Source organism: Salvelinus fontinalis, chromosome 3 (genome assembly GCF_029448725.1).
Source record: "Salvelinus fontinalis isolate EN_2023a chromosome 3, ASM2944872v1, whole genome shotgun sequence".
Classification (NCBI taxonomy): domain Eukaryota; kingdom Metazoa; phylum Chordata; class Actinopteri; order Salmoniformes; family Salmonidae; genus Salvelinus; species Salvelinus fontinalis.
Genome location: NC_074667.1, coordinates 30,576,948 through 30,590,717, shown reverse-complemented (window position 1 = coordinate 30,590,717; position 13,770 = coordinate 30,576,948). Strand labels below are relative to the sequence as shown.

Genomic DNA, 13,770 nt, shown 5'->3' with positions numbered 1-13,770 from the left:
GGTCCTAAGAGTACACACACACACACACAGAGTTAAGGGTTCAACATGCTTTATTTTATTTGGATAAACAGTTGCAAGAAGTCATTTAATAGCATCAGTGAAAACCAAACTGAAAATTGTGAGATGAGTGGGAATTGGAAAGACATTTATTTAACAGGCACAATCCTTATAGTACAATGTGTTTTTAAGGCTACTATGTGAGTGAATATATCACAAATAAAATCTATAATATATATAATCTACAGTACTCTTAAATCATTCCTAGGACCATGCCTCAGGACTACCTGGCCTGACGGCTCCTTGCTGTCCCCAGTCCACCTGGCCGTGTTGCTGCTCAGTTTCAACTGTTCTGCCTGCGGCTATGGAACCCTGACCTGTTCACTGGATGTGCTACCTGTTCCAGACCTGCTGTTTTCAACTCTCTAGAGACAGCAGGAGCGGTAGAGATACTCTGAATGATCGGCTATGAAAAGCCAAATGACATTTACTCCTGAGGTGCTGACCTGTTGCACCCTCGACAACCACTGTGATTATTATTATTTGACCCTGCAGGTCATCTATGAACATTTGAACATATTGGCCATGTTCTGTTATAATCTCCACCAGGTGCCCGACTCTCCATCGAATCGTTCTGGGGGAGGTAAGCGGGTGGCCGGGGAGGCGGGGAGACGGCGCTGCTAACAGCCAGGTTACTGAGGGGCTGGGAGGTTACCGTCGTGGTAGGCTGCCTAACAGACAACCAGCGGAATTGCTCTGCTCCAGCAATGTGTTCAATGCTCGGTCATGGCGTTCTGCTAAGGTCTGGAACCCTTCCATCAGACCACGATGCATCTCCTCGTGCTCTCCAATGGTGGCTCCTTGGGAGGAGATGGCATTGTGGAGCTGATCCAAGTCTGCTGGGTCAGTCATGGCCAGTTCGTACTGTCAAGGCTCAGGAGATGTCCCAGATGCAGACAGTGTCGAAGTAACACAAGTTTATTACAAGAACAGGGGGCAGGCAAAATGACAGTTCAAGGGCAGGCAGAGGTCGGTAATCCAGATCAGAGTCCAAAAGGTACAGAACGGCAGGCAGTCCCAGAGTCAGGGCAGGCAGAGGTCAATAGTCCAGTGTGATATGACATGGTACAGAACGACAGGCAGGCTCAGGGTCAGGGCAGGCAGAAATGGTCAAAACCAGGAAAACAAGAACTTGAAACAGACAGGTGCAAGGGGAAAACCGCTGGTAGGCTTGACAAACTAAATGAATTGGCAACAGACAAACAGAGAACACAGGTATATATACACTGGAGATAATTGGGAAGATGGGCGACACCCGGAGGGGGGTGGAGACAAGCACAAAGACAGGTGAAACAGATCAGAGTGTGGCATACACCTGTTGTATTCGGTGCATGTTTCAAATAAAATGTGATTTGATTTGATAGTCAAAATCCTTCTGATCAAAAGTGACTTCCTAAACTGCTACATACTGACATCTGTTGGAGGAACAAAACACTGCATTTACAGTACTTGCAATGTCAACAATTGTGTGATTCTAACCTGGTATATAGTTATGTTTTAACGTATCCCAAGTCAACCGTTTGTCTTCATTATTCAACTTTGTTCTGACGGCAGCTCAGATCACACTGTAATCCTCACCAAATGTTATCCTCACTTGCTGTGGAAAATAATTGAAACATGTATTATCAATATATTTTATAATTTGAAATGAAAAAAGGCTTTAATATGCGGTCTCCGAAAGAGGTGCCGGTTTAGTATAGGAACAACTGCCCCAGAGTCCCAGTAAGAAGACTGATAATGACCAGCAGGAGACAAGGATCAAATCCACACTTAATTTCACACCCAAGACAGGCACACAACACACACATTTACAGAGGAGGGAACTAATGGTAATGGATTATATGAAAGAAGATAATTAAGAGCATTTTAAACAGTGGTAATAAGGTGATAGCAATGTGCTATGGTAACAGTAGTGTACATATATTAGGGTTGGGCGGTATCCAGATTTGAAACCTTCATATTGTGCCTGTGCCATTCCGGGATATTCAGTATTACACATAGTGTACACAAGGGCCACCAATTTTTTTTCAAACTGAAAAAAAGCCCCAAAAACATAACTTACCAGAATGCTAACAAAATGCTAACAAGTACTAAATAATTTCTCGTACCGAATGCTAGGTAAATGCTCATAAAGTTATGCAAGTATCTCAAAACGCAGTTTGTGGCATGCACAAAACAGATATTATCTTAATCTAGGAGGGGATGATCTCTGCTGCTGTTACCAGGAAGCTTGATCTTGCAAGCTAACGTTAGCCACTTAGCAAGTTAGCAAAACCCAGCTGGAGAGAATTGATTTGGCACATCTTAGATAGTTAACTTAATAGTTATAAGATATGTAGCTGGCAAGCATTAGCAGTGAATTTCATACAAGTGTAACTTGATCGCCTCACTTAAGTTGTGCTGCAGAAATTACTCACCTCACGAAGCTACCATTTTGCTCCTTGTGCCTCTTAGTAAACAAACACACGTGACTGGCTCAAACCTGTGAGGATCGAAGTTGGAGACGAGAAGCAGGTACAGGGAGAGTATTTAATGAACAACGGACATGAAACAGGACAGGAACAGCATCTGGACAGGGGCAAAAAAACAACATCAATGCTCACACAGGGAATAACGTGAGGAGCAGACAGATAAAGAGGGGGAAATCAACAAAGTAATGGAGTCCAGGTGAGTCCAATATTGCGCAGCGGTGCGTAATGATGGTGACAGATGAGTGTAATGAAGGGCAGCCTGGCTCCCTCGAGCGCCAGAGAGGGGGCGCGGGGGCAGGCGTGACAGCATCCCCCCTCTAGGGGCACCACCCGGCATCCCACCTGGGCGAGCCTGACGGGGGGCATAGAAGTCTGACGAACCAGCAGAGACGTGGGAGCCTGGCGAACCGGCTGAGGCGTGGGAGCCTGACGATCCCGCGGAGACGTGGGAGCCTGATGAACCAGCTGAGGTGTGGGAGCCTAATGGCCGGCTGAAGAATGACGTAGAATGGGTACCTGCCAAGCCCACCGGGGCAAGAAAAATCTCTCGAGCCAGCTAGGGTGTGGAAGCACGACGAGCTAGCTGAGGCACCCCCGGTTCCATCGACGACGGCACCCGGACCCGACATCACCAACAAAAAATAAGGCCTCCCAGATGCTTCCAATTTTGGTGTCAGCATTACGTGAGGATAGACACTGGAGATGAGAAGCAGGTACAGGGAGAACATTTAATGAACAACGGACATGAAAAAGGACAGAAACAGTGTCTCGACAGGGGAAAAATAACGACATAAATTCTGACACAGGGAATAATGTGAGGAGCAGACCGATAAAGAGGGGGTAATCAACAAAGTATTGGAGTCCAGGTGAGTTCAATATTGCGCAGCTGCGAGTAATGATGGTGACAGGTGTGCGTAATGAAGTGCAGCGGGAGCAGGCGTGACACAAACCATTGTTTTGGGAAACTAGTACCGGTAAGCTTTAATGAAAAAACGGGTGAAATGATGAACGCGATCTGCTTTATCTATTACCTAGTGCACAAGTTGACTGCAGGTATTTATTTAAAAAGTATTAATATTCTAAGCCCAAAAAAACGTCACTTACTAGAACGCTAACAAAATGGTAACAAGTACTACGGAAACCTCATAGAGAATGCTAACTAAATGCTAACGAGTGCATTTCAAACATTTTGTACAGTTTCTGACCTAAACTATAAAAGTATACAAGTAACTCAAAACTGCTACTAACAGTTTGCTGCACACACAAAACAAATATTAGCCAACAAGGCTCTTGAAACAGGAGGGAATTCTCTGCTGTTACCAAGCGAATGCTTGATTTTGGAAGAAGCTTAACACTTAGCCAGAAAGCTAACTAGCTACAAAATTAGCAAATCAAATGGACAACTGCAAAGCATTTAGTAGATTTTAGACAGTTATCTTATAAGATATCTAGCTGGCAAACATTTAGTTGTGAATTCCGTACTGTAATTAGATCACCTGGCGCATGCTGCTCTACAGTGAGTGACTCACAAGGCTCCGGTCTCTCATCGTTGTGTAATTGTAAACAAACACCATGTGACGTGACTGTACTATTGTAAGCTACATAATAATGTGACAGGTGAAATGAAGAACGCAATGTTCTTTATTTTCTAACGTATTGCACAAGTTGACTGCAGGTATTTACTTAAAAAGTAGCTACAAATATTAAAAAGTATTATAAAACAATGGCTTACATACATAGCTACATTGCTAAAGGGCGGCATTAACATGCCAACAAGCTAAACATAGCAAACAGTGGAGACAATATATACAATAGCTAAGGCAGTAGCTATGCATTGGAAATTGCCTAGCGCACTGGGCTAGGCAATGAGTTAGTAGGCTAAATACAGTGCACGGTATATACAAAGCAACTAGCATCAGCAACGCTAGCAATGTTGGCTAGTATGGCTAACATAGCACACAGTAATATATACAACAGCAGCTAGCACGCTAGGCTACACAGTGAGGCATAGCACAGTGATATAGGCAGTATACAATTAGCGGCTAGCAAAATGCTAGTATGCTAGGTCATTATTCTAATATGTAAACAATAGGCCTTTAGGATATGACCATGGTGGCAGTCATCTTAGGTTATGCAACAATGGACCATAGACAGGTTGTTACATATTAATAACTAACAGTCAAACTATACATGTACAACATATATAAATGACTGTGCCTTGTCCCAGTAGATTTCACTTACATAGGTCAGTGGCGCACTAACCCTAGTGTGTGTTGGGAGAGTCCAGGGGTGCAGGGGCAAAGGTACCTGGGCTGTGGCCCAGCTGTTGGTGTGCATAGCAGAGGTTTATGAGAGAGCTCCTCATTCCGCCACTACTTGCTGAAGACTAAGGCCAGACTGGGCTGGACCGTGCTCTTATACTTATCCCGGTCCTACCTGCCTGTTGGACGGCCTGTTGCAGGTGGGCAGGGTCAGAGGTAGTGATGGGGGGGTCAAATGTCCGAATCAGAGGTCACTAGGTGTGGCATGTAACTGGAGAGCTCCAGAGGTGCAAACAGAGTAGCCTGTCAACAATGGAGTTGGGGCTACTTGTTTCAAGAGTTAGAGAGGGCTGGGAGTTAGTGTTCAAGATAGGGAATGTAAGGGTTTTCTACATCCAGAACTTTATGAACTCCCCATAGAGCTATGACTCCGACCTCAATGAGACAACCTGATTAAATAATCGTTGAATAACATAGACAGCAATATGAAAGATACAAGGTACAGTACTTAGAAGGGCTCTCATGATGTCAGGGGTGAGTTGAGATTTCTGGGTCTACACTTTAGCAATGCTACACCTCCTGCCCTACAGACTGTGTGTGCCCAGAGTCTCCCTATCAAACAGCACACTTAGCATGGCTGAGATGTAATTTTTGAAGTCCATGATCTCTGAGATCCCCTTGTACAGGTCCCTCTGCACTCTAAGACCCCAGGAGGAAGGTGCAGTTAGCATCCTGATAAAGTTCAAGACAAAACAAAGTGTCCATTCTCAGAGTACATTGCAAAGTTGTTGTGACAGAGACAGACCTTGTTTCATTTTAGAGAGACTTTATTTGCATTGCTGTATTTTTTTGACCGGCAACGATTGGATATTGTGTATCTCCTTTCATCATAAGTACCCCTATCCTGGTTATACCAGACTGCGCTTACCATTGTTTTAGCTGTGGGTGCAGCATTCGGTTTGGTTTAACCAGGCTAAAGTAACCCTTAGGCCAAATTTCAGGTTGTCTGTCCGAACCCAGGCTATATACATACTTTGCCTGAAAGGATACGTTTAATGTGCCTGTAGCAGCAACTACAATGTGTAATGGCCTGATGTTGTGACCTCACCTCTACCTCCTGTGACACCATCTGTGACACATGAACTGGCAAGTTGGCATAAGAGATGCTCTGTCCCTCACAGCTCTGTGGGATGACAACTTTGTTCACATTGTTTCCCTGCTGCCCCCGGGTGTGGTCAGAACAGTCCTCAGATCATGGGCTGTTTTTCTCATTTGGGTCATCAAGTAGTTCATCTCTGTCAACGTATTAGAGAAGAGAGTAATACTCGCAAACTTTTGCTTAGACCCGAGGTTCAGACCTTTGGTATTAAATGGCTAGCTTTTCGCATAGGCAAACCTGACCAAATAGGCCCTATGCTAAGTACGACCAGCTGAGCACCTTGATTATATCCGGTAACAAATTCCATATCAGCCAATTAAAATGATCAACGTAGTTGGATGTGATCAAACACTTTTTCACGAAAGCATCCTTAAAGGACAATTCCACCCAAAACCGATGTTTTGGTATTTGTTTCATTTGTCCATTGTTGACATAGACCCAACATGTTTTGCTAGTCAGCAATCAAGTTTTCAAGCTGCCTTTTGAATTTTTGTGTAACATCAAAATCGCATATAAAGCCGTTTCTACGCACAACCTACACCGGCATATGCGAACTGTGCACCCAACTGTGAAGCTAGCTGTAGCAGAGCTTCGAGAAACTAGCGGGCCTGCTAGTGATAGTGGTGGAGCCTGCACCTCCACACGTGGAGACGTATCCACTCAGTCAAGTAGGCCTACTCCGCGACCCACAGCAACGCAGTCTTCTATGGACCAGTTTATGCCAAAGTCTGTCTGTAGCAAAACAAGGCCAAATTGATATTGCATTGGCTAAAATGATTGCCACCGATTTCCAGCCATTTTCGATCGTGGAGGACAGAGGTTTTATACATTATTGCAATAGTCTAAATCCAATGTACACAATTCCAAGCAGGAAAACCCTTTCAAAATCACTTATTCCACAACTGTACGAGAGCACACAGGATTCAGTATGGGAAAGAGTCCAAAAAGCTACTGCAGTTTGCCTTACCACTGACTGCTAGACATCAAGGGTAACCACTTCTTACATGTCGGTTACATGTCACTTCATTGAAGATTTGAAGATACCCAAGACTTACTAAAGTCATGACAGGGAGACTCTGCATAATGTCCACATCCGTTCCCTCTGAGAGGGTCTTCTCGAAAATGGGACAAATATTTACTGAGAGAAGAAACCGCATCAGCCCCTCGAAAGTGAGGCAGCTTTCATTTCTGAATGCAAATCTCTCATAAAAGGAAAATATGGTCAGCATTGCTGTGTGCTGCTGGTTATAACATGGCAATAAAGAAGAGAGAGAAAAGCCGAACGAGCCGGCTCACTGAAAAGAGCCGGAATGCCCAACCCTACCCTGCATACTTTTTGTACTGATGTTTAAATGCATTCTCAGCCAATCAAATCTGGACTTTTAGTTCCTACTTGCTCGACTGTCCAATGAGAGCTATGTACTTGTGGGCGGGACAAACCGATGCCTCAATATTATCCAATTAAATCCTCTATTTTAAAACATGATTTGTGGTGTCCATAGTTCGGTTGAATTAGAAGAGCGAGAGCCCATGTGGGTGCAATGTTGATTTCCGTGGACGAAATGTGTGCCAACTAGTGTAAAGATTGTAACAGTGCCTCATAGTTACTCAATCTATATAATCTTATCATGTCGTCTTTCTTTATAAAGAAAAAAGGACCCCCAAAGGTTTTCAAAAAGAACGAGAATTCAGCAGGTTCAAAACGAAAGGTACGGAGCTAACGTTAACTACACTTAGCCTAGCACTTAGTTTGCGATCTACATATTACAATGCTATCTAACACGTAGCTTTCTTTTAATCGTTGATATTTGTTTTTGTTGGTGCATTAGAATGATACAGACACAGGAAACAAACTCAAGAAAAAACTAATTTCAAAGCACAATGAAGAAATCTCCAGCGACTCTGAAACAGAAGGGTATGCTAACTTACTCGAAGTGTAGTTGGCTAACTAGCTAAGTTGGCTAACCAACTGATTTCCTTTTAGGCGTATGCGTGGACAAACTATGCGTTGAATCAATCTCTTTGTGTAGTTTTTCACTGCACAGAAAACGGAGGGCCAATGTCGAAGAAGAGTTTGATGAGACCCCACAAGAGAAAAAACTACGATTAGCTAAACTTTACCTCGACCAATTGAGGGATGAGGGTAAGGGAAGAGCTACTAAAAACCTATTATCAATTTCAACAAAGCTCTCCTAAAATGGGTAACGTCAACGTTTTAATGACATTTCATTAATCTGATGCTTGACTGGTTTGTCTTCGTCATGTCTTATCAACAGAAGAAAAGAAGGCAGAGGAGGAGTCCTTTGAGATGGACCTGATTGCTGGAAGACTTCAAGAAGAAGTGGTAAGTGTAACTAGCTACATCATTGTGTTGCTTGTATAGCCCTAGTAAATGTCACATGAGTTTGGTTGCTGCTATTTATCTCATAGTTAACATTTCATTTTCCCCCCTCAGCTTGAGCAAAAAGGACAGCTCCAACGGATGGTTGCAAAAGATGTGAGTATCTTTGTTTTGATGTCTCCCATAAAAGCACCCTGTGCATGCCCATCATTCACATGCCCATCATTCACTCTTTTACTACTTAGAACGAAACTATGTATATTTTGCATTCTAAGTGGTATACTACTATGGATATTGGAACATGGTGTGCTATGAGTTTTCTATGGCCCGTAGCGTAAGTTGTCAGTCCTCTTCATGTGTCCCTATGTTGTCATGGTCTCCAGCTCCTGCCACCAGATGTGTCAGAGATTTGTCTGTTTAGGGGCCACAAGCTGCCAGTCACCTGTCTGGTCATCTCTCCTGATGACCAACACATATTTTCTGCTTCCAAAGACTGCTCCATCATCAAATGTGAGTCTGGAGAATATTTGTTTACTCTCTTTGCCAAAATAATCTGAAATAGGTTTGTTGTACTGAAATAGAATGTTCAAAATCAGTTGCATGTGACCTAGAATGCAACACAGCCAAAGTGAACTTACTCATGCATTCTCCCATTGTCTTCTCTAACTGCAGGGGATGTTGAGAGTGGTAAGATACTTCATACGATAGCTGGTGGGAGGAAAGGAACAGAGGATCGCCATGTGGGACATACGTCCCATGTCCTATGTATGTCTATATCATCGGATGGCAAATACCTGGCTACTGGAGACATGAATAAGTTGATCATGATCTGGGAGGCAGCAACATGTAAACACCTATACAAGTTCACAGGACATAGAGGCCCAGTATCGGTAAAATATACTCCCTTTCACACCTTCCCGTATTATTTTTTCCAATCTGCTTTCTCCCATTGCTTTCTCATCCTTTCATATTTACCTTCACAACCAGTGCCATCTCTCCTCCACAGGGCCTATCCTTCAGGAGGGGCACCCATGACTTGTACAGTGCCTCTCATGACCGCTCCATCAAGGTGTGGAACGTGGACGAAAATGCCTATGTGGAAACACTGTAAGTAGCTGAATAGTAATGTCTATGTTTTGGCATGTGATTTGTGTTTGTTTTATTGACCATGTGTCTCCCTAGGTTTGGTCACCAGGATGTGATCACAGGGCTGGACAGTGGGAGTCGGGAGCGCTGTGTGACTGCAGGGGGGAGGGACCGCACTGTGAGGGTGTGGAAGATCGCTGAGGAGTCCCAGCTAGTGTTCCATGGCCATGAGTGAGTCCCCCTGGTCTCCTCTGTGTTAGTCAGTCTCACAACACTGCATAGGCCTAGTCTTTGTTGTTCTCAGCGAGTGTCTATTATCCTTGTGTGTTGACATACTGGTATTGCTCCTCCCACTCATTTTCGCTCTTTCTCTCTCAGGGGCTCCATCGACTGTATCCAGCTCATTAACGAGGAACACATGATAACAGGCGCTGACGATGGGTAAATGTGGATTTATACTCCACTAGGTGTCGTCGTACTTCACCTCTGTAGCAGTTCTGCAACCGCTTTGTGAGTGAGGGAATGGTTCGTTACAAATGTTTTCATTAGTCTAAAAAGCTTTCTCTCGTCCTCCCTCCAGCTCTGTCTCCCTGTGGAGTGTGAACAAAAAGAAGCCCCTTAGCATGGTGAAGGCAGCCCACGGTCGGCATAGCGACTCGGGACTGGAGCAGCCCTACTGGGTAGCGGCCGTGGCAGCTCTGCAGAACTCTGACACCGTAGCCTCAGGTACCAACGGCTGTGAGAGTCACCAGCTTTATAACACGGATCTACACTGAGTTTACAAAACATTAACTCTTTCCGAATATTGAGTTGTCAAAGTTAAAACTGTTATAATTAAGGTTATTTTTTGATTGTTCTGACATAGTGTATATTGATTGTTGAATATAAGTTATATCTGAGTATACCAAACATTAGGAACACCTTCCTAATAGGTGTTACCCCTGTTCTCTCAGAACAGGCTCAATTTGTCAGGGCATGGACTGTACAAGGTGTCAAGCGTTGCACAGGAATCCTGACCCATGTTGACTCCAATACTTCCCACAGTTGTTCCAAGTTGGCTGGATGTCCTTTGGGTGGTGAACCATAGTTGATACACACAGGAAACTGTTGAGTGTAAAAAAAAAAAAATGAACAGCAGCGTTGCAGTTCTTGACACAAACCGGTGCACCTGGCACCAACTACCATACACCATTCAAAGGCATTTAAATATTTTGTGTAGCCCATTCACTCTCTGAATAGCACACATACACCATCCATGTCTCAATTGTCTCAAGGCTTATACAGTTGAAGTCGGAAGTTTACATACACCTTAGCCAAATACATTTAAACTCACTTCTTCACAATTCCTGACATTTATTCATAGTAAAAATTCCCTTTTTAGGTCAGTTAGGATCACCACTTTATTTTAAGAATGTGAAATGTCAGAAAAATAGTAGAGAAGGATTTATTTCAGCTTTTATTTATTTCATCACATTCCGAGTGGGTCAGAGGGTTACATGCACTCAATTCGTATTTGGTAGCATTGCCTTTAAATTGGGTCAAACATTTCGGGTCGCCTTCCACAAGCTTCCTACAATAGGTTGGGTAAATTTTGGCCCATTCCTCCTGACAGATCTGGTTTTGGCGCAGTGGCTTCTTCCTTGCTGAGTGGCCTTTCGGGTATGTCGAAATAGGACTTGTTTTACTGTGGATATAGATACTTTTGTACCTGTTTCCTCCAGCATCTTCACAAGGTCCTTTGCTGTTCTGGCATTGATTTGCACTTTTCGACCAATGTACATTCATCTCTAGGAGACAGGATGCGTCTCCTTCCTGAGCGGTATGACGGCTGCGTGGTCCCACGGTGTTTTTACTTGCGTACTATTGTTTGTACAGATGAACGTGGTATCTTCAGGTGTTTGGAAATTGCTCCCAAGGATGAACCAAACTTGTGGAGATCTACAATTCTTTTTCTGAGGTCTTGGCTGATTTCTTTTGATTTTCCCATGATGTCAAGTAAAGAGGCACTGAGTTTGAAGGTAGGCCTTGAAATGCATCCACAGGTACACCTCCAATCGACTCAAATGATGTCAATTAGCCTATCAGAAGCTTCTAAAGCCATGACATAATTTTCTGCAATTTTCCAAGCTGTTTAAAGGCACAGTCAACTTAGTGTATGTAAACTTCTGACCCACTGGAATTGTGATACAGTGAATGATAAGTGAAATAATCTGTCTGTAAACAATTGTTGGAAAAATGACTTGTGTCATGCACAAAGTAGATGTCCTAACCGACTTGCCAAAATTATAGTTTAATAAGAAATTTGTGAAATGGTTGAAAAACAAGTTTTAATGACTCCAAACTAATTGTATGTAAACATCCGACTTTAACTGTAAGTCCTGTAACCTGTCTCCTCCCTTTCATCTACACTGATTTGAAGTGGATTTATCAAGTGACTTCAGTAAGGGATCATAGCTTTCCCCTGGTCAGTCTGTCATGGAAAGAGACGGTGTTCTTAATGGTTTGTACACTCAGTTCTTGCAGTGCTTGGTGTATACACTATTGGCAAGTTGCCTCGGCTGTGAGAGTCATATTCACCAACCTTGCTATACACTGTCTCTTCTATACACACACCCTGTGTGAGTTATCTGACAATCAGCCTGAAACTTCCACCCCCTTGCTATAATGCATACTGTAAATCGACGCAGTGTGCGTGGGAATATCAGCATGCTCTGTATTAGTGCACACATTCATAGCAGACTTGGACCTGAATTCGCAATTGACCGCTAATATTTACATGTCCAATTGATGCTGTTGTAATTGAACACCGGTTGTCTCGTCACTCTGCAGGTTCCCACAACTCTAAAGTGCAGCTGTGGAAATGTGGTCAGGGGTTCCGTCATCTGGAGCCTCTCTTCAGCATCCCTGTGGTAAGCAAGTCCCAGCTACACTGCTCCATACCTAATACACCGTGCGTTGTGTAGCATAGCAATATGTGGGTAGCACCATTGGCTATAATTCAAACATTAAGCATTGGGCCTATTTATATCGCCTATATATGTATGAGGAATTGCCTAGTAAGAGTGTTCTGCGCTAAAAAAATATGTATTTTCAATACAGCATATTCGGTTTCCTCTCTTGTAGAATGGTTTTGTCAACAGTCTAAAGTTCTCCAGTTCTGGGAAGTTCCTGGTGGCAGGAGTAGGACAGGAGCACAGGTAGGTACCCACCTACTTGCCTGTCATACAGAGATATAGCCCAGAGCATACTTACTAGCATTATAGACGGACTTGTTGATTGATCATATAATCAGTGTCTACCCTTTCTTTAAACACGCCTGTTTTCGGTATTCTGTATGGGAGTAGTTGCAATGATGACATGTGTCCACGTGGTGGCACTGTTATTTCACTCTCAAATCCTTAGACTGCTTCAGTGGCAGTGATGGCATTACCTACTTTCCTTATTACAAGATTAAATGGCTTCTTATGTACCGCATAATTTTACTAAACTTTATTCATTCATTAGCTCTGTTTTGTCAGCCATCTTTGTTTTTGTTAAAGCGGTTGTTGTTTTCAGGCTTGGTCGATGGTGGAGACTGAAAGACGCGAAGAACGGACTCTACATTATTCCTCTGAAACGACAACAGCCAGAGCAGGAAGAGGTGAATGGAGAAAAGAATGGGGACTAGCTGATCTGTGTATGCCTTAGAATATAATATGTATGACATTTGATTTTGTAAATAAAATTCTTTCCAGAAATACTATTTGTATTGCTGCCTATCAATTAACTACAGTAAATGGTTTCTGTTAAACAACTTTCATTCTAATTTAAATCTTACTGAAGCCTTCGCTTTCTTGGGCACAGGGGACTATGGTGGTCTGCTTGAAACATGTAGGTATTACTCTGTCAGTGAGAGGTTGAAAATGTCAGTGAAGACACTTGCCAGTTGGTCAGCACATGCTCGGAGTACACATTCTGCTAATCCATCTGGACCCAAGGCCTTGTGAATGTTGACCTGTTTAATGGTCTCTTGCTCACATTGGCTACGGAGAGCGTGATCAATCAGTTGTCCGGAACAGCTGGTGCGCTCATGCATGCTTCAGTGTTGCTTACCTCAACGTGAACATAGATTTAGCTCGATTTTTAGGTGATGAAGGTGCTAATAGGTGTTCACACTGAGGTTGAGATGGATAAGACCTTTTGGACTTTATGGCAAAATTTAGATTTCCGCATATATCGACATACCCAAGATGGAGATGGCCATAAACAATAACTAGTAATGCTGCATAGTTCTAGAAAGATCTGCAACGCACCTGGTAAAAATAGTAAAACATTACTGAGGTGTACTCACTTAAGTACACAGTACAAATATTAAAAAATATATTTATTTCTATTCAAATGTGGGGGAATAGGGCT

The 13,770-nt window shown here is 43.2% G+C and overlaps 1 protein-coding gene and 1 long non-coding RNA gene across 3 annotated transcripts; one reads left to right on the top strand and one right to left on the bottom strand.

Moving 5' to 3' along the window:
• Positions 1 to 32: 32 nt before the first annotated feature.
• On the bottom strand, positions 33 to 7,268 carry LOC129843513 (uncharacterized). Its single transcript, XR_008757865.1, has 2 exons — positions 2,475 to 7,268; positions 33 to 1,654 (listed from the first exon to the last, which is right to left on the bottom strand). It is a non-coding gene; the product is annotated as an uncharacterized LOC129843513 (long non-coding RNA).
• Positions 7,269 to 7,435: 167 nt separating this feature from the next.
• On the top strand, positions 7,436 to 13,115 carry LOC129843499 (U3 small nucleolar RNA-interacting protein 2-like). Of its 2 annotated transcripts, XM_055912255.1 has the most exons (14): positions 7,436 to 7,657; positions 7,778 to 7,863; positions 7,979 to 8,091; positions 8,225 to 8,292; positions 8,404 to 8,445; positions 8,673 to 8,799; positions 8,962 to 9,179; positions 9,296 to 9,396; positions 9,472 to 9,606; positions 9,754 to 9,816; positions 9,956 to 10,101; positions 12,205 to 12,284; positions 12,499 to 12,572; positions 12,931 to 13,115. In XM_055912255.1, exons 1-14 carry the CDS (start codon positions 7,577 to 7,579, stop codon positions 13,040 to 13,042), a joined length of 1,446 nt encoding a protein of 481 aa, XP_055768230.1. In that variant the 5' UTR covers positions 7,436 to 7,576; the 3' UTR covers positions 13,043 to 13,115. The 2 variants fall into 2 exon arrangements, with proteins under 2 accessions (XP_055768230.1, XP_055768239.1); XM_055912264.1 differs by lacking the exon at positions 12,931 to 13,115 and having other exon boundaries at positions 12,475 to 12,528.
• The last annotated feature ends 655 nt before the right edge of the window (positions 13,116 to 13,770 follow it).

Coding starts and splice junctions, on each gene's coding strand:
- LOC129843499 (XM_055912255.1), top strand. CDS start 7,577: ATGTCGTCTTTCTTTATAAAGAAAAAAGGACCCCCAAAGGTTTTCAAA. Junction 7,658..7,777: donor CAGCAGGTTCAAAACGAAAG/GTACGGAGCTAA, acceptor TTGGTGCATTAG/AATGATACAGACACAGGAAA. Junction 8,446..8,672: donor AACGGATGGTTGCAAAAGAT/GTGAGTATCTTT, acceptor CATGGTCTCCAG/CTCCTGCCACCAGATGTGTC.